Below are 19293 nucleotides of genomic sequence, written 5' to 3'. Positions count from 1 at the left end.
TCGAACACGCTTGTAAGTATTCTGCCTGAATTCAAGCCTTACTCTTTCCCAAAGGGCCTGGAGCTCACCAACGGAAGCGAATAATGTGTAAACTGTGCCAATGTATTTAAGGTCGCCTCTGGGAATGTTTGAACCGAAGTGGGGAAGTAGAAAAAGTGCATGACGCAATACGCTGTCATGTATAAATTTGCACTTGATTCTCGAACGTCGGTGTGGGCGCGAAAAGCAAATAACACGTGCTTGTATGCTACTTCAATTGAAGGATATCCTCGCCAAACGGAAATACTTCGATTTACACAGGCGGTTATGATGAAAAGATGTAGCCTACAGTGCCACATATGTTACTCATTATGCGCAATAAATAACAAGGCCTAACATGTATGTTTACCATCAACACACAAAGTACTTTAGCCATATCAGTCTTAGAAAACAAGTTTGCCCTCACTAAAGCGTAGTGACAAGTAGATAATCGCTGCGCTGGTCTTTTGCTCAATTAAGATCATTAGCCTAAACTTCAGGCACAATTTAAAGTCTCAAAATTAAAATAGACGCTAGTCACTGATATATCTGACCAAGGGTATAGGTTACAAACACTTTTCCCTTTTTAACCCCAACCGTTTCCTCATACTGTATGTCAGATTATCAGATAAATACAGCGGCAATTCAGAACCTAAGAGGTTTTGCAAGATCTTTGTCGACGGAAAGTTTTAGAGGGACTGCAGTACACACTTGTTTAATGTTAAATTTGTTTAGTAAACATAGTGTATGGCCGTGGGCAATGCATACTTGCAAAGCTGTCGAAGTATCCTTATTCTGTCATGCATATGCACACCTAATTGAAAATTGCAACTAAACTGGTCCTGTCACCAGTACAGAAATTGCAAATTTGAACGAACAGGCAAAAATGCAGAAATTGAGCATTTAAATATCGTACGATTAAATACGAGTCATTTTTACAATTAAACTTTTCGTCGGCGCAACCGGTGCAAACTGCAAAAAAGCAAGCAATACACCGGTTCAGTGGCTTGTGTTCTACTTTCTATTCACAAGCCGGCATTTAAATAACGACCTACATTACCTTTGTACGCCGACGGGTCATTGGTGTATATTTCATCTTCGGCATTTGGGCAGTCTGCGTGGCCGTCGCAAAATTTGCGCATGCTGATGCAGAGGCCATTGCTGCATTGGAATTCCCAAAACTCGCATTGCCAAAGCACACGGGAACATGTTTCTGGATCTGCAAGAACGATAATCGAACATTGTTTTTACAAAACGACTTGCATTGTCAATATTTCAGAACGTTTCAATATAGGACTGGGCTGTTACTTGCCTTAGCACATAAACTTTCTCGGAATAATAATTTTAACAATAAAAACGGCATGAAGTTGAAAAATATTTTGCTACATGCGATCGATGAATTAAGATAATTATTCAAGGACTCTTTGAGTGCGTTGGGGTATTGGCTGAGTTCGTTAGTCGAAAACAGCAACAGCCTTGTAATTAGGATATCGAAGCCTTCCTGTGACCTAGAAATGCGGCCTAGTTAAAAAAGACGGATGACAACAACAATTTTGTTTTGCGGGCATCCTAGAAATGCCTTAGGGAGATGAGATTTCCTAATTGCTCGTTAAATGCTCGATTGTAACCAGATTTGCATGTGTAGAAACCTGGCGATTCTCTTAGTGCCACACGGTCATTTGAGAACTCTACGTCCTGCTGTAATTATTTGCCACACAACATTACTATTATCCGTTTCACATACTAATTAAGCGTTCATAGCAAAATGAAACCATAAAGGTACGTTGATTCAGTAAACTTCGTTAATCCGAATTCGATTGGAGCGGAAAAAATGTCCCGATAAGGCAAAGGTCCGGATTAACAGATGTCGATTAGTTCGAGCCTTATCACATTTTAAATCATTTGTACCTCACGTTTGTCCAAATAATGGGAAGATCCGGATTAACCGAATTCGGTTAACCGAGGTTTACTGTAACTGGTAAATCAAAAAAACGCGATCCATTGACAACCGCTGTCCGAATTGTGTCCAGAATCCAAGCAAATTTTACGTCAATCGCAGGTCAGGTCAAACGTTTTATATTTATTGGTAATTACCAACAGTTATATTTTTAAAATTAATGGTTTCTGCAGATACAGCAATACATGTACTAAAAAGACTTTTTTATTCAACAAAAAACATAAGGAAAAATCTGTGACTATTCTTTTAAATTCCTAAATGTGTTCGGCGGAAGGTTTACAAAAGCGCAAGTCTTGTTGTTTTAGGAGTGTTAAAAGTCCTTTTTATACAGGACGAAGTGTTTCCGGCAAAACACAATTCCCCATCAAAAATTCATGTTTTATTCATACCCATTCACGCCTGTATTGATTGTTGTAAAAAACTGTATGAAGAAGACATACCCTAAGAGAAGTGCATAGCAATCAAAGTTAATCGCCCTTGTTCATGATTGCATCTCATGCTAGTTAACGCTTTAAGCTCCCGGGGGACTTTTCATGACAATGTTGTTTTTTAAAATTATTTCACAAATTGCTTTGATGTCTCGCGTTAATAATTCATGCGACGAGTAAAATTAAGTCTACATACAAAATGGTTCAGCGGCTGGTTATGTTCGTTTTATCAATAAATTGGAGTCGTTTTGAGACCTCTATTTTTGGTGTTTTGGGCATTGGGTTAGTTTTAAAAGCTGAGTATGAAAATATTGGTTTCACAGATGTTCGAAAACCATTTGACCGCAACAAAAAAGTTTCGCAATTAAAAAATATATTTTCATACTTTTCAAGATTTTTAGACGAGACACTTTTAAATATTTATGTTAACGTGTACCTTAACAGCATTTCTAGAAAACATGCCATGCAGAAAATATTTGGACCACATTCTTAAAATGGCTTCTTTGATTTACGATGCCACACTAATGGCAGTTGATTGATTGCTGCCCAACAATATATGTGTCCAAACCATTCACTGTCGACATAGCGTGCAGCCTAAATCGCCTTTGACTTCGTGTAGAAACGTTTAACCCATCGGTATACCGTACGCATCAGGGCTTCAAAATTTCTTTACTCCAGAACTTACTTTGTTAAGGCGCTTTTTGGCCTATATCTTGACGTATTGTATGATCAAGGTACCGGTACATATTGCCCTACATACAAAAACTTTCCAATCAATAGCTACATACTAAGAAGCCCTGCGGCACAGCGCGTTGTTTACATTTTTTTACAAAATGTAAATATAAAACGCGAAAACGTTATTTTGTCTTTAATTTACACAAAGAATATATTTGCTCTAAACTTATAAAGGCCGACAAGAAACAAATTACAAACATCCGCATAAATGCCATCACGTTGCCAATGCACTCACAGGCAAGGCAAGTTCGTGCACTTAGACTTTGAGCAACCACCAAATGACTACAGCTGCTTGTTTACTGTTTATAGCCCAATAAAAACACTGCAGCATGCGTTTAAACAACACTCACAACACGTCAAGAAACACAAAACAAACCTGAATTATTCCGAGTTCCTTCAGCAATCGAAACAACATTCAACAGCAGCAAGACCAAACAATGTCGCCACATTCTCCATTTTAGCATTGTGACATCATAAATGATTTTTTCAAGGGACAAACTTTTATTTTTAATTGGGGACTGTTTAGATGTTGTTTACCACCAGTGTCTGCGGAAAAAATAAATCGCAAGACGTTTACTACCAATCCATGCTGGTATTTTTATGGAATAACTATACATCCAAACAAATCATGAACACAAAAGCTAACTAAAAAGGTTCTGTTGCCCTAAATAGCATCGCAGAAAACCGCAAATTTGGTTTATTATGGCAAACCAGATTTTAAAACCAAAAGTCACAGGATTAGAGTCCTGCCTACATTGGATTGTGGAATAATCCATACAGAAGCGTCTCATACTTCGGCCATGAAAGCGTGACTTTGTTTTGATATGGTGCACTACACTAAAAGGCAATGGGCACTGAGCGGTCTAGCTGAACTTAAACCTCTCATAACATTGCCATCAACATAAAATTTGAACTTACAAGCACTTACAAAATACTAATGCCTTACTAGCTGATGTTGGTACCACCTATTGAGGAAGCCTACATATCCCAAGCCAACTCACTTGTGAAAACGTAGTCGACATTCCGAATAAATACGTCTGTATAACAACGACTTTCACTGGAAATTTTATAGGCGTAAAAAATCAATTTAAATGATTTTACCAAAATTGTTTTCATACTAAATCTCGACATGGCACTTTACAATCACTGTTATCGTTGTTCGAAAAGCCTTTAACCTCTTTATGTCGATTGCTTTATAAGCGGCTTCAGTCTATTTAGCGAAATGACACTGTCATCCGCAGAAATTATCTATTGATCTATGCCAATTTACCCTTTGTACTATTTTTCGATGTAAGTACTGGTGCTCACCAATCAGAACCTCGACATAATGCCAATCAAAAAGCTAACTTAAACAACACCATTTTACGTGACATAACTTGCTCGTATTGCAGATGAGAGCATATGCTTGCAATCCTGCCTACTAACGCAGTGTGATACCAATACGACCGACTGCGTCGCATTGGTCTCGCGGCAGCAGCAACTATACGAAAAAGGGCCAAGCGTGCTTACAATCGAAATGCCAATGTCTCACACAACTCAAAGCTGGTGGCATTGAAAGCACGCGTGTTTTTTTCTGAGTGGGTCTCTCTTGGGAAAATGCGCCTCTTGAACTTTGAAAGGCGCTTCATCCTGCAGGGACTCGGCCAATGCAATTGCAAATCGCGACTTTGTTTAAAGCTTTAGGGGAAAATTGGTTACGGTTGAATAGGTTTTGCGCTACGAGCCTCATCAAGACGTTATTGATCAGTTCCAAGTGACGTTTTAACTATTGAAATGCCACAGTTGTTTGTTCATGTCATGTATTGTAAGAACATGAACAGAAAACGGGTTGGTGGGCTTGTAAACAATCGAAATAAAATCAATGTTTTTTTGAAAACAATAGGTAAGCATAAAATTAACCAATAAATAGTTGGAAAAAGAATCACTACACAATTTTCAAACTTTGAAGTTTGACCATCTCAACAGCGGTTTAACGCTTTATAGTTCCCTCTTAATTAATAGATGGTGTAGCACTCATTTACATGTTGCTTTCTGCGGCCCATTTGTATTTTTCCTAGCGCTTGCAGTCCCAAAGCGAATGAAATACAATTTTCAAGTTAAATACAACATTATCCAGCAAATAGAAAACTTTGTTTTGCACATATACTTCGCAGTAGGGCATCAGTTTTTGTCATCACAGCCAAGATTAAGGCCTAGAAATGATTCGTGAAATATCGCAGTCATTGTATGTTAATGTAAACTCTTGTCAATGTATATTTGCCTTTATTTAGGCAAACAGTATCGTAGTTTATTTAAACTCTTATTGGCGGTCCAGCCTAAATCGCTTCGCGGACCCAAGTTTAGGAACCACTGAGCTAAACAGTACAAAACCCCAGAATTCCTCACAATAGCGCTCAAGCAACTGTTTATTTTAATAATGAAGTTTAATAGCTTTTCGCAAAACCAGAACCAGGATATCATGGGCTTGATTCATACATCATTTCCAGTGACTCATTTCACAATAGACTCAGGAAGAGACCGTAGCCGTTACGCTAATCAAGCTATCGTCTAATAATAATCTAATCCAATGATTCTTGAACAGTGCACACTGGAAGGTTGCCAGATGTACCCAATGATAACGAAAATTTAGTTATGTGATATGATCCTTAAAGTTAATGACAGATTTTCTACCAAGAAAATTGCGTCCACAAAATTTTGTTTCCGAAACGCTCGTCTAATCTTTACCACACTGCACGCATAAGGATAAGAAAGCTACTTGTCGTTTAATTTCCGGCGTTGTTGATTTTCAAACTCCACTAGTGTATTCATAATCTGCGATAATAGCTTGAGCCAACGGCAAAAGAATCATTGGTTTATCGTAAGCACAGATATACGCTTCAACTACGAGTCTTTCACTCTCTCTGAAAACCGCTCAAATTTGTTTAAATATTATTTCAGACATAACTCTTCACACAGACACCGTGTCAGGTGCAATATACCCTTAAAACCGTACAGTAAAGCGCAATCTTCCATAAAAACCAGAACAAGTCAATGTTTTATCGTACCTTTTTTACAAATAACTATTAGCAGTTTGCAACCAGCTGCAACTGTCAGTGTTGACTTGCAAAATACTGCACTGATGGAGAAAGAATGCAGTAATAAAATGCACAAGGAAGTTAATTGCTTCGCTGAGAGGGGTTGGCAGATTCTTAAGCGACTATTTTAGTTCTTTGTTTGAAAATTGCAATATAGCCTAGGAGGTTGAGGGTACACGGCAGAAGTTATAGGTAACCTTGCGAAATGTATGAAGAAAGATCATGCTCTCGCACATATTACACAGTTTACACTGCATACTTAACATACATTCACATAAAAACTAACACCAAGTAACAGAAAGCTGGAAATTTCTTGGAAATACAAATAAAACTTCCCTAACAATTATTCTTTCTATAGCTAATGTAGGCTACTCTGTCTAAGCTTCTTTGTTTTTCTTCATTTTACAATAAATTGTAACCTTATCCTACCCAAATCTGTATAGCAAGAAACTTCACCTGTCAATGGTCTTAATAACAAATGACTCTCTACATAAACTTTACGCTCGGTTTCGCTCTGTGTGAAATCATTGAATCATCTTTCAACCCTGGGCGCGGCTGTTGTGCCTCTACGTTCCTTTAATTCTTTGTTTTTCCCACAAAAAATGTCCGTCACTTCAGGTGGAAAAATTGACGCCGAAAACAGGGTTTGTCACGCACTATGACTGACCCTCTCAACAACGTAATATCAACAGGGCCACACGCAGACCATATTTGACGCTGGCCTTAACGTTGAATATGTAACGCCAAAATAAGCTTGTTTTTCAGAACTCCAGATAATTTTGAAGCATAGTAATCTACTCTAAATATAAACACCCGAAATAGTTTGATACATGCAACTGTGCCGGCTAATGTGTTAGACATTTAACGGTTTGAGTCACGTTTGTTAAATGACTTTCTGAAAAGCCTTTTGCGTATCGAAGTTTCTGGTATAAACACTCTTAGACAACGTATCGTTTCTTTCAAGATCAATTTTCTAGGAAATAGCGTACGTAAAAAATATCCATCACTTTAGCGCACATTAAAGACGCAGTATTACGGTCTTTTACGGTCATTATTGTTATTGTTTACTTCCTTAAACGTAACAGCCGACTGTTCGCGTTATTGTTTCCACAAGTTGACATAAACTATAAACCAGCAACGATAACACAAAGGTTATGTTTTTATTAGTATATATAGTGCAGGTTTGTTTGTACCGGTGTTAATACCACAACGATTTTGTACATATATAGGGTTATTAGGCTATCAGTGCAATAAATAAGGAAACGACTTTTAAATGTGGAATGCTTCGGAAACGTGCAAAGTTTGCTACTGCGGCAATCACACTTGATACACAGCCTGACCAGGTTTAAGGCCATAAGATCGATACGTTTTTTTGCATTCAAGCTGCAGCCGGCTCAAATTCAGATATCAAAACATATTAGCCCGTTGCCTAATGCAATTTGGTGCCTGGGTTTGAATTGTAATTCAATTATTCCACTTTCTCTGCCAGGCTGCTGTGCGCAGACGAGTGAATTTCTCGTTTGAACAGTTCATCTGGGCAAAAGTTTGCTGAATAATTCAAGCTGTATCGTTGGGCGGGTGATTGACGCTTGTAACAAAGACACAAACGCAATCGAAGAGGTTTAGATGCCTAGTTCGGCAAGTTAGTGTGTTTTAATTGCAACACATAAAGTAAAGACTTGCATAACGACCTTTAGGGATTACATAAGAGATTTAAGACTTATTTTATCACAGTTGCAAGCGGGTCTGAAATTAGGGCCCGAATCGTCTTATCCTAAAGTAAAAGCCCGAAATCTGGCCCGAATGCGATCTTTTTAAAACACAAAGCCCGAAAATAGGTGAAAATTCGGCAAATGCTAGGGAATGCCAATTGGAAAGACAGTGCCGAATCAAGGTCGTTTTTGACTATAACTTACGACTATAGCATTGTATGGCCCCGTAAAGTTACCAACTATAGGCCGCAGGCTCTTGTAAATTTTCACCTATCTCCAAAAGCATTATTTTTACAAAATGGTTTTCAACTGCCTACTAAACCACATATACTTCTTAATAGACACATTCTTAGCGATTTTTAAAGCTGCAACTTGTTTTTATTTTCTAAATGCGGTGCAGTTTTCGTTCCATGGAACTATAGCGCTCACAAGCGATCAGGAATATTTCTTTACCCAATCAACCAAGAGCCTGCGTAAAAATAGAATATTGAATAAAAGGACTGATTTGTGGAAGCTGGTATGAGCTGTATATTATCTGACACTATTTATATACTAACTCGCAACAAGACCAGTGCATATTAATCGCAGCACACTACAATATTTCTCATATGTTTACAGCCAAGGGAAACGAATGGGTCCCCATGCACATATGTGTTTCAAATTGTCTGCAGTAAAAATGTTGGACAAATTAGTAGAAACAACTTGTTGCATTCCAAGAACTTCACATGTATTTTTTGCGAATTTGCGCATATTTTTTGTACAAAAGTTCTGGTTTGTTGTTTATTAAAGATTGCTGTATAATTGATTGCATGAATGACCTGCCGGCTGCAGACATCAGTACAAACGTCTGGTACATCTACTGTTACACTTTTAGCTATTTTTGCAGCAGTAGAATAGATATCTTCGGTCTTGGTAGCAGTGAGACAACCTGTACGCTGTTCCTGGACATTCAACACTGGTTGCCCTGGTCTCTTGATCAATTTCAATAACAATTAGGTCGATTTTCTTCCTTAAGCATGCTGCTTCTCCTAAATTCATCTTATAGTACTTTTTGCATCGCAAAAAAATAAGTACCGGCTGCTTGGCTTTTCATTTATTAGTACAAACTTGGAAAAAAGCTAAAACGTTATATGCCATTACAAGCAAAAGCTGATGAAAATGGTCACGTGGCAACGGAGCATCCAAGCGTGACCAATCTGCAGAGGTTGATCAGAAAAAAAAGTGCCGCAATTCTTGTTTGTCTATTTTCTTGCAAAACTAAAACTGTGTTCCACAGGATATAGTTGTTAAATATCCTATTGCTTCAAAAAATAGATATATTTGCTAAACAAGACAAGCTATGATGGATTTCACGCTTGAGTGAACAATCAGTTACCTCTCTAGTATTAGTGCTCTATGGTTGCACAACACTGCGTCAACCAGCCAAGTGAAAGGCTATTACGGCGGGAAACATAGAAGGCATAAAGTATGTACAGATGTTCTTGCCGTCTAATAAAGACCAACAGACAGGTTAACTTCTGTTTAAACAGCCCTATTTTAGACAGTCCGAGTTTTCTGTTCCGTAAAACCACTTTGCAAGTGATGGCACGATTCGAGGTTTTGAAGGCAGTCCGAAGAGAAGTATGTCCCTTAACTGCGATTGATATACTGGATTAAATATGTTGTCGACGTTGATTCCGTGCAATATACGACAAAGCTGACAATAATTGGATTCACGCCAGTGTCCGGATTTGTCGAAAAGATCCTCAGTTGTCCATTTTAGATATTCCTTGTATGCTGTGTCGTTTCCATTCAAATACCTGCATGTAAGGATACCAACATTTTGGCTGACTTTTTTGCAAGCAAAAGGACAACAGAATTAACAAATCAGTAAAGGTGAACGTAAATTCTTTAAAACTGGTAGTACGCCAAGCACATCAAAGTGGTCGTTCCGAATCAGCTGGTCTCCCAAGCATTCCAATATGGCAAGGCACAGACTAGAAAAATCTACCTTCGGTGGGATTCGAACCCACTCGCGCTCTACCAACTGAGCTTCGAAGCTGTCATGTGCAGCATACAAGGCAGGCAACGGTGCTTGTGATTCCACTTTCGGCGGTTTCTCCACTATGACTGTGTACCTCAGTTGGTAGAGCGCTAGTCCCGGACAGACTCCTGTCGTGGGTTCGAATTCCACCGCAGGCTAAATTTTCCTAGTATGTGTCTTGCCATATGGGAATGCTTATGGGAGACCAGCTGTCGCTTGGGAGACCAGCTGATTTGCCGTACTATGATTTATCGACATGTATGCCGTGATCGCTGGTTTGTATCGACGCTTCAGGACTGATCCCAGTATGAATATGTTCATCTTTTAAAAATGGAATTGATCTTGAAGCTCATTACTTCGTGTCATGCACATTTTGTACGACAGTAAATGACTATCAAACTAATTCATGACATGCGACTCCAACAATTAACTGGGGCGTTTTTGAGACATTTTTAAACAAAAACAATTATAATGCGCAGTTAAGGGCATGATAAGTAGAAGTAGGAAGTGTGAATGTGGATTATTTTAAAGAAATTCATTTAAAGTGATTAGGACTTAGTATCCAAAGTGATGCCCTTTTAGAACACTTACTTTAAATATTCCACAAGTTTCTTAGGCGTTGAAAAATCCTTGGCATAAATGAATGAGTTCGGCGGGGAAACTGCCTCATAATCATCGCGGGAAGGTCCAATAACTATTGGGACGGCTCCACTAATCAGTCCATTGTCGAAAAACTTTTCAGTTATATAATCCCTACAATTCCAAGTGTTTTCCAATGCAAAATAAAACTTGTACTTTGAGTACTCAAATTTCGCTTGTCGGGTTTTAAAGCAATCCCCACCTAATACTATGTCGTCCAGCCCGTGGTTAATTAAGGAATTACCATATTCCATTCGGTCTCTTGCATCACGTGTGGACCCACAGTTTGATGCTCAAATAGAAAGATGTGTTTTTTGCTTCACAAAAGCGTCAAGCTCGTTAGTGGACAACTTTTTTCCACCACGTTCACTGAATTTCTCACCATAGGAGGCATAGATGTCTGCATCCCGTCTAAATGAAAAATACCGGAAGTAATAGCGAAACGTTTGCACTGTCGTCTACAAGGTTTGTAACGTGCCTTTGGGAAGCGATGACTTCTTAAACGTTCCAACTGGAACCAAATTAAAACCTCAGATGCAACATCGAAAATAGTTAAAATGAATTCATAATTTCTAAACTCACACACAGAGAAGATTCTATACAGGTCGTCTTCATCAAGGTAAATAATCGCATTCGGTGCATAGGACGCCGAAACGTCGGAATAAATCTACATTTGACAAAAGAACTCTCTGTAAATTTGATAGACTAAAGACGTATGGTTACATTGCATTATTCAAACACTCGAGCCCAGTCGCTGTACCTGTAGTTCATCGTCATGTTAAAAACATTGTCATATTCGGTCAGGTTCATCCCGCGCAGCTTCAGCAAAGCTACTGGCGACTCCATACTATACCAAACGTAATATTGATCCAATCTCCTGCATAAGGAAATATTAGAACTCTTATTCTTTTGGAATAAAACCCGAACAAATTATAAACTGTGTGCAGTATATTGTAAATCACGAGAGACTCAGTAGATGGAGACAGCAGTCGCATATAATAACAACTTTACGATTCTGACTGAAACGTTAACAAGTCTGAAGTCATCCACCGAATTTCAAATCATAATTACTTTTTTAGAGTAGGATAAAAAATATTTTTGATCAGTCGAAACGTTGTAATGTTTCATGACCTTTTTGTTCAACCGACAAATATGAACAAAACATCCAACGTTTCGACGTCTCATACGGGGTATTAGGGTCATGTAAGCTATACCCAGGGTTGCCATACCGTCCTTATTTCTAAGATTTGTCCTTATTTTGAAGGGCTATGTCTTAGAAAAGTTCATTGTCCTTATTTCTAAGAAATGTCCTTCTTTTTGACTAACGTCCTTATTTTGTCTTATTTTCATCACTTACAAGTCAAATTCCTGCTAAAAGTAAAAGTAAACCTGGACCTGAGCTGCCGTGAGACGCACGAAGTATTTTTTATAAACAAGGAGTTGCTGGAACAGATTGTTTCTGGCCCAAATGTAGCATATGAAATGTTATCGCTCATATAAATGCAAAGATTTGTTCAAAAACGTTTGTTTTGTTTCGTATAAAAAGTTAATTTTTCGGTTCTCCTTATTTTTGGCTTCATGTCGATGGCAACCCTGGCTATACCCAACACAGTTCTTACAACACCCAGCGGGTGAACCCGAAAAAGAGAAAAGCGCACAAACAGTGACATTACCCTGATGAAGACGTCCCACATGAGACGTCGAAACGTCGGATGTTTGGTTCATATTTGCCGGTTGAACAAAAGGAACGTTTGTGAAATATGCCTGGCAACAACACTATATTAATTTGTTGAAATGTTTTATTAAGAGTTGGTTCTATTTAGTATTGCTATTAGCGGTTGATTTAATAGTACTCGTTTAGTTTGCAGGCTTTTCCATACCTTGTTGCAGGCATTGTGGTAAGTTTCAATTCGTTGAAGTGAAATACAACAGCTTTTGCGTTTGCTTCATTCATCTGTAAATATTGCGATCAATTGCATGCTTGCTTATTGCTGTATTAAGCCGTTAGTTCTTTCCAACATTACTGTACAGCACTTTTAATAACGATATAGTGTCGCAAATATTTTCCATTGTTGCTGTTATCAAGTAAACAGTAAAAGGTGTTGCATTTTAAAAAATCCAAGCGTAACATTTTTAACATTGAAAACTTTATTGTTTATTCTGCTTGTTCGTTGGAATAGCCTACTTTGTTTGTTGCATTTTTTAAAGCCTCATCTAATGCAGGGGTCGGCAACCTTTTTTGCACTGCGGCCCGTTTTTGAAACTAAAATTTTATCGCGGACCGGTATTCAAGAAACTACAAATATTTGGCATTAAAAACGCTTAAATTAGTTTATTGTTCCCGGGATATATGCGCAAAATGTTTTATAGCATTAAAACTGAAAAATTATACGGCCCGGTAACGAACTCCTCGCGGACCGGTACCGGGCCGCGGACCGGCGGTTGCCGACCACTGATCTAATGGATCTTGCTCTGTTGAAAAGTTGTGTGAAAGCCATTGAACGGAATTGGTTGAGTGTCTGACCTACAACAAAACACAGCATATAGCAAAATAAAAAGTGTACAAAAACACAAATTTTATGAACTAATTAGGAAACCGACCACTTGATTGAACAAACGTTAAAGCATCGAGTCAATCAATAATAAGCTGCAGACAGTGCACACTGTTTGCAGTTGCATGGCTACACAGTGCAAATAGAGCAGGATTTATTAATTAAGATTATTTGCATCCGCAACAGTTTGTTGACATTTTTGCACATTTACTCACGTTTTCAAAGTTACATTTTTCTTCCATAGCTAGTTCGATGTAAAAAAGCACTGCAGCGGTCAGCAGAAGCAAAACAAACACCCACTTAAAACGACAAAATTCCATCTTGTTCTAGCGGTCTAGCTTTGTGCAGCTATCTCCACTGTTAACAGCAACGATTCGCAATACTACTAGTTCGTTATTTCCAATGTAAGTGACTGGCAACTGAGTGAACAACTATTCAGCTATCATCCAGCTGCACGCCCAACAAATGGGTCTACAATAAAAACGGCTTGTGGCAGTGTGAGAGTTAAAAATAGTCGGGGAACAAAACAATATGTGATGACCATTGAGGAGTTAATTATACTCTGGCTTTATTAAAGTAAAAATACAGCAATGTATCTGCAACACAAACAATAAATGACCCAGGAAATGTAGAAAACAAATAAGCCCAAACGCAAGAGAAAACTACACATCCTACCGCTAACGAGACAAAACACTAATGACCGGAAGGAAGTAACGGGACGTACCGGAAAGGAAAAAAGGAACAAGGTAAACCGGAACACAACATAGAAATAACATTCACCACAATCTCCCCCACAGAAAAATAGGGAGCAAACAGGAACAAATGTTCATGATTGAAAAATCGCAGCTGTCCATTCCCCAAATCTATTAGGGGGCCTGCGGTCTCGGCGTGATCTCCGTGGGGTTTGAGTCGGTGCTATTGGAGCGTTCTCCTCCAACATCGTTTCTTCACTTTCGTCAACACTAGGAGATGAAGGCTCAGCTACATTATCGGGTGTCGTTGCATATACATCTTCTTCTTCGGCAGCTTCAATTTCCGGACTTATGTTGTCCATACCAGAATGCGGACACGGGGCTAGATCCGATGTGGATACCGTGTCTTCCCTTCCGTTAGAGTGGCGAATTAATGCGTATGATGGATTCGCATCAACTAGATAGACTTCATCACATAGAGGATCGCCCTTGTTTCGAACGGGGCGCCGCAAGAGAACGGGGCCCTCTGATAACAACCAAGTTGGCATCGATGCTCCGAACATAGCTCTTCTTCGGAAACGAAACATTCTTTCATGTGGTGTTTCATTCACTGCTGTACAAACCAATGTCCTAATTGCATGGAGAGCTTCATTTAGAACACTTTCCCATTTTTCTTCTGACAAACCTTTGCTGTGTAACAAAAGTTTAATGGTGCGCCAAATAGTTTGATTTGCGCGTTCGCATTGGCTATTACCTGTTGGGTGGTATGGAGAAGATTTGCTTGTTGCAATGCCTCGTTCTGAAAGAAGTTGTTTAACTTCGCGACTCATAAACGATAGACCTCGGTCACTATGTATGTAAGCAGGAAAACCGAAGAGACAGAAAAGAGTATTTAGAAAACTAACTACTGTTTTAGATGTCATCGCAGAACACGGAAAGACAAAAAGGAAACTGCTATATTCATCAAAAACTACAAGTAAGTATGGATTTGGTCCTCTCACAGGTCCTTTAAAATCAATTGACAATCGGTCCCACGGTTTAGTTGATTGGACTAGGGATTGGGAAACAGGTTGAAAGAACCGAGGCTTAATTTCTGCGCAAGTCTGACACTGCTGCCCGACGCTTTTTGCTTCTTAACTTGTATAAGAAAGTTTATGAGTCCGGATAAAGTGATACAGTCTGGCAAAACCTGGATGACCCAGCTGTTCGTGAATCGCACGTAAGGTTTTAGTTGATGTGACGGAAGCGCAAATGCGAGACATGACATCGGGTGCAACGTTGTGAATTCCTGGTCTGTGACGAATATAGAGTAACTAAACTGACCAAGTTCAAGGCGCCATGCAAGTATTTTTGTATTCTTAATTTTTCCTCGATTTTTCTGATCGAACATAAAGCTAACGGAACGTTGATCTGTGATTAAAGTAAAATGCCTGCCTTTGAGAAATTGAGACCACTTACGAGAGGCTTCGATGATAGCCGAAGCTTCTTTTTCAAAAGCAGGATAATTTCGCTCGCATTTGTTGAGCGTACGGGACATGTACGCCACGGGTCGACCATCTTGTGACATTATCGCTGCTACGGCATAATCAGAGGCATCGGTTTCTACTTCAAACGGAACGTTATCTTTAATTGCCCCTAAGCTTGCTTTTCCAAGATCAGATTTCAAGACATTAAAAGCTTCAAGAGGCTTACCTTGCAGAGGAAATTCAGTAGCTGACAATAGTGGTAGAGCCTTTTTCGAGAAATCTACAATCCATTTCGCGTAGTATGCAAATAATCCATTCACCCGTTTCAGTTCTTTGGCAGAAGTTGGCGGGCGCATATCCAGTAACGGTTGCAAACGGCTTGGATCAGGACGTACTTCCCCGTGGGACACACGATATCCAAGTAGGTCCAAACTTCTCACACCAATTCTTGACTTTGCTTCATCAAAAGTCAAACCGTCAGTTCTGGCAGCCGCCAGCAAACGGTCAAGATTTTCTTTGTGCTCTTTTTCGGTAGCACCAGTTACAGTCAAGTCGTCAAGATACGCATACACTTTAGTTAATCTATGGCGTCGTATAAATTCGTCCATAACTCACTGAAACGCTGCAACTCCATTAGTTACACCAAAGGGCAGTCGGCGATACTGATATAGCCTCCCATTGGCTTCAAATGCGGTCATTGGTCTCTCTTCAGAAAACAGTGGAATTTGATGGTAAGCGGACTTCACATCCAATGAACTGTATACAGCGTCAAGTGCGATCTTGTTCACTAATTCTTCGATTCGAGGCAAAGGATAAGCATCTAGGCAAGTGAATTTATTAATAGTTACTGAATAGTCGATGCAAAGACGCTTCTTTCCTCCGTGTTGTTCCACTACCAACACTTGGTGATTTTGGGCTCGCCAAGGTGATTTTGCTGGTTCTATGATTCCTGCCGCCTGCATACGTTTAATTTCCGATTCGATGAAATTGCGATCATCAGGGCTATATCGGCGTGATTTTGTGGCAATAGGTTTGCAGCTCGGATCTAAGAACTGAAATATTCTCTCAAAGGTTTCAGTTTAGCAGCTGAAACATTAAGCACTGGGCGAGTCTTAACAAGAGGTATTTTTAATGGTTGTTTAGGTCCGCCGTACTGGAAAATAACTTCCGAATGTAGTTTAAGAAAATTCTGTCCCAAGATTACATCAGCGCAGAGATCTGGCATCACACCGAATTGCAAATTAGAATAATCTCGACCCAACAATGTGATATTAGCTTCTGTTCTTCTTTCAATTTTGGCCTCCATTTTGCGCATGGCCAATGAAATTTGTTCCGAGTCCCCGCGTCCTGTAAGTTGCAATTGCCCGGCAGCATTCTTGTTGATAAAGTTTTCTGATGCACCTGTATCTATCAACACGTCAACAATCTGGCCTTTAACGTTTCCTTTGGCAACTGCGGGACCGAGCCCGCTTGGGGCAGACGCAATTATTCCTGATGAACAGTGCGCGTTATCGGCAAACAAGCCCAAAGAAGCAAGAGCGCCTGAAGCAGAAGCTACTGATACCGCGCTGTCGGCCTCAGGTGGTTTCGTTAAACAAACCTTCGCAAAATGGCCACGTTTGTTGCAATAGTGGCACATTGCATTGCGTGCAGGACATAAACGTCGGCTGGTGTGCAAGCCACCACCACAAAAATAACATCTTTTGCGCGCTTTTCCACTTTTGAATGCGGCCAATAGTTCTGACGATACTAAATTATCATCTCGTGAAACTGGTGAGTGTTGTTCCGCTGATTGAGCTCCAGGCACAGCAGATACAGCTAACTGGCTTCTGCCCATGCTTGCCGACTGCTTCTGTGCGCGATCGAGGCTATCAGCAAGTTCTATGGTCTGGAGAGGTGTCAGCTCGTCTTTTTCCAGAATTCGTTGTCGTATAAATGGCGAAACGGGACCATTTATAAATGCATCTCTGGTTAATTCATCCCTGTACTCGCTTGCCGATACAGCTTTAAAAGTGCAATCTTTAGCCAAAGATTTTAAAGCTTGTGTGAATTCTGTTACGGCCTCATCCATTTGTTGATGGCGACTGACAAGAAGATGACGAGCATACACATTGTTCTTTTTCTTTACGTACGTGGCTTGCAGAGTTGCCACAATATCGTCATAAGATTCGACGTCTTCCACTAGTGGGTATACAGAAGGTGAAAGACAACTTATAATTACTCGTGTTTTGTTAACGGCTGGAGAGGAACCACTTCTGCCTTCTTCAAGATATGCAATATAGTCTTTTACGGTCCTTAGCCAATATGTAAATATTTTTGAAGCTTCAGGATCCGTTGTGTCTATTGTGAGTTCCTTTGGTCTGGAAAGTTGCTGCTTTTCCATGATGAAAATTTAATTTACTTTAATAAATTGTGATGACCATTGAGGAGTTAATTATACTCTGGCTTTATTAAAGTAAAAATACAGCAATGTATCTGCAACACAAACAATAAATGACCCAGGAAATGTAGAAAACAAATAAGCCCAAACGCAAGAGAAAACTAAACATCCTACCGCTAACGAGACAAAACACTAATGACCGGAAGGAAGTAACGGGACGTACCGAAAAGGAAAAACGGAACAAGGTAAACCGGAACACAATATAGAAATAACATTCACCACACAATACATGCGTTCTCATTGCGTCACACGGCGCACATGAAAAGTGGATTGTTTGGGGTTCGTTGCCGCGCACTGAGGCTTGAAGGTGACGGAACCAGAGATAGCTGATCTTGTACAACTATTCACACATAGTCTGCACAGTTTTCCCTATACGACAAACTTCACTAATTATTTCTAGAAACAACAGAACCACAGCCGGAACTCCACGCATAAGCTTATGGTAACTAGCCTATAGGCTACTATTTGTGAACTACGGCGCAAAAAACACTAAAATTTTCACGACGTGTCGTATTTACTGAGAAAAGGGAAGCCTGAAGTTCAAATACTTTGGACGGAGTTCTTGTATTACCGAACTTTAGTAGGAAACGAAATTATTTTACTAATTGTAACGTCCCGTGAACGCGCCCCGGTTACATCGCGGAACGTCACACGAGGGGGATTGAAACGCGATTCCTAAAGGTCTCCAACAAGCACTCCACACAGATAGGGTGTTTTGTAGATCTTATATTCAAACACTTTCAATGAAGAATGAAGAGGACGGTGGGAGGCGTTAGATACGACAGGAAACGGATAGGAAACGGTTTCAACTGTTATGGGAACCGGAAGAAAACAAATAACATGGGCGATCCCAGAAATCACTGTCACACACCAAGCTATGTAGAGCAACAGTGTAGAAAGTCACGCTTCACGTGAGTATCGTACAAGAACGCAATAATCGTCAACACGACAATAAACAGCTTTTCTACAACAACCGACGCAGCACCGTGCTCCACGGAAGTCAGCAACGAAAAGAACTAAACCACGTTGCGTTATCACACAAAACTGGCAGTCCATTGTTACGTCACACAACGCACTAGGTTACAACACAAGTTGTACTAAGGAAATGCGGGAATCTATAGAAATCGGCAATTACTGGCAAATAAGATGTAACACTAATAATTAAACTGCGAAGATCGATCAAACCCCAAATGCTCTTTAATGTTGCGTTACACTTTAACCATTAGGAGTAAACGCATTTAAGTTAAGATTTGAACACCATATTTCGTATTAATTTTGATGTATTTTTTTAATATTAGGGACCACAGTTCATTATAGGCTTTGTCTCAAGAAAATTAACATTCTAAGATCTGTGATTCTATGTAGAAAACATCATGTAGGGAATAAACCCAATGAAATTTGTATACATGTGGCAAATAGTAACCGAATGAATTTAGTATGTAGCCTATTATACATTGTTGGTGAAGGTACTTCTCACCTTTCAAAATACATTGAAAATTGGTCAAAATGAGCGTATGACGTTTGGTAGAAGTATTGTGACTTTGGGAATAGCATACT

The 19293-nt window shown here is 39.5% G+C and overlaps 4 protein-coding genes and 1 long non-coding RNA gene across 6 annotated transcripts in view; all 5 read right to left on the bottom strand.

The window, feature by feature from the left end:
- LOC145217311 (uncharacterized) overlaps positions 1-3716 on the bottom strand; it is a 40299-nt gene extending 36583 nt beyond the window's left edge. For both annotated transcript variants that reach the window (XM_080084561.1, XM_080084562.1), the window contains exons 1-2: positions 3515-3716; positions 1079-1237 (exon numbers count right to left, since the gene is read on the bottom strand). In XM_080084561.1, coding sequence (XP_079940687.1) covers positions 1079-1237; positions 3515-3602 — 247 coding nt within the window. In that variant the 5' untranslated portion in view covers positions 3603-3716. The remainder of the gene's footprint in view (positions 1-1078; positions 1238-3514) is intronic.
- Positions 3717-8518: 4802 nt separating this feature from the next.
- On the bottom strand, positions 8519-10850 carry LOC145217988 (glycoprotein 3-alpha-L-fucosyltransferase A-like). Its single transcript, XM_080085391.1, has 2 exons — positions 10539-10850; positions 8519-9723 (listed from the first exon to the last, which is right to left on the bottom strand). The coding sequence occupies exons 1-2, from the start codon at positions 10838-10840 to the stop codon at positions 9456-9458; spliced, it is 570 nt and encodes a 189-aa protein (XP_079941517.1). The 5' UTR covers positions 10841-10850; the 3' UTR covers positions 8519-9455.
- An 81-nt stretch (positions 10851-10931) lies between these two features.
- On the bottom strand, positions 10932-12307 carry LOC145217991 (uncharacterized). The gene is made up of 4 exons (XR_013857532.1): positions 12260-12307; positions 11347-11463; positions 11169-11253; positions 10932-10997 (listed from the first exon to the last, which is right to left on the bottom strand). It is a non-coding gene; the product is annotated as an uncharacterized LOC145217991 (long non-coding RNA).
- A 591-nt stretch (positions 12308-12898) lies between these two features.
- Positions 12899-14894, bottom strand: LOC145217990 (uncharacterized). The gene is made up of 2 exons (XM_080085392.1): positions 13354-14894; positions 12899-13110 (listed from the first exon to the last, which is right to left on the bottom strand). Exon 1 carries the CDS (start codon positions 14751-14753, stop codon positions 13965-13967), a length of 789 nt encoding a protein of 262 aa, XP_079941518.1. The 5' UTR covers positions 14754-14894; the 3' UTR covers positions 12899-13110; positions 13354-13964.
- Positions 14895-16341: 1447 nt separating this feature from the next.
- LOC145219845 (uncharacterized) lies at positions 16342-17679 on the bottom strand. The gene has a single exon (XM_080087152.1). The coding sequence runs from the start codon at positions 17677-17679 to the stop codon at positions 16342-16344; it is 1338 nt and encodes a 445-aa protein (XP_079943278.1).
- Positions 17680-19293: the final 1614 nt, after the last annotated feature.

The sequence above is a fragment of the Phallusia mammillata genome, chromosome 3, assembly GCF_965637545.1.
Source record: "Phallusia mammillata chromosome 3, kaPhaMamm4.hap1.1, whole genome shotgun sequence".
NCBI classification, from domain to species: domain Eukaryota; kingdom Metazoa; phylum Chordata; class Ascidiacea; order Phlebobranchia; family Ascidiidae; genus Phallusia; species Phallusia mammillata.
Note: the sequence above shows the minus strand (reverse complement) of the source record. Positions and strands in the feature narration are given on the sequence as shown.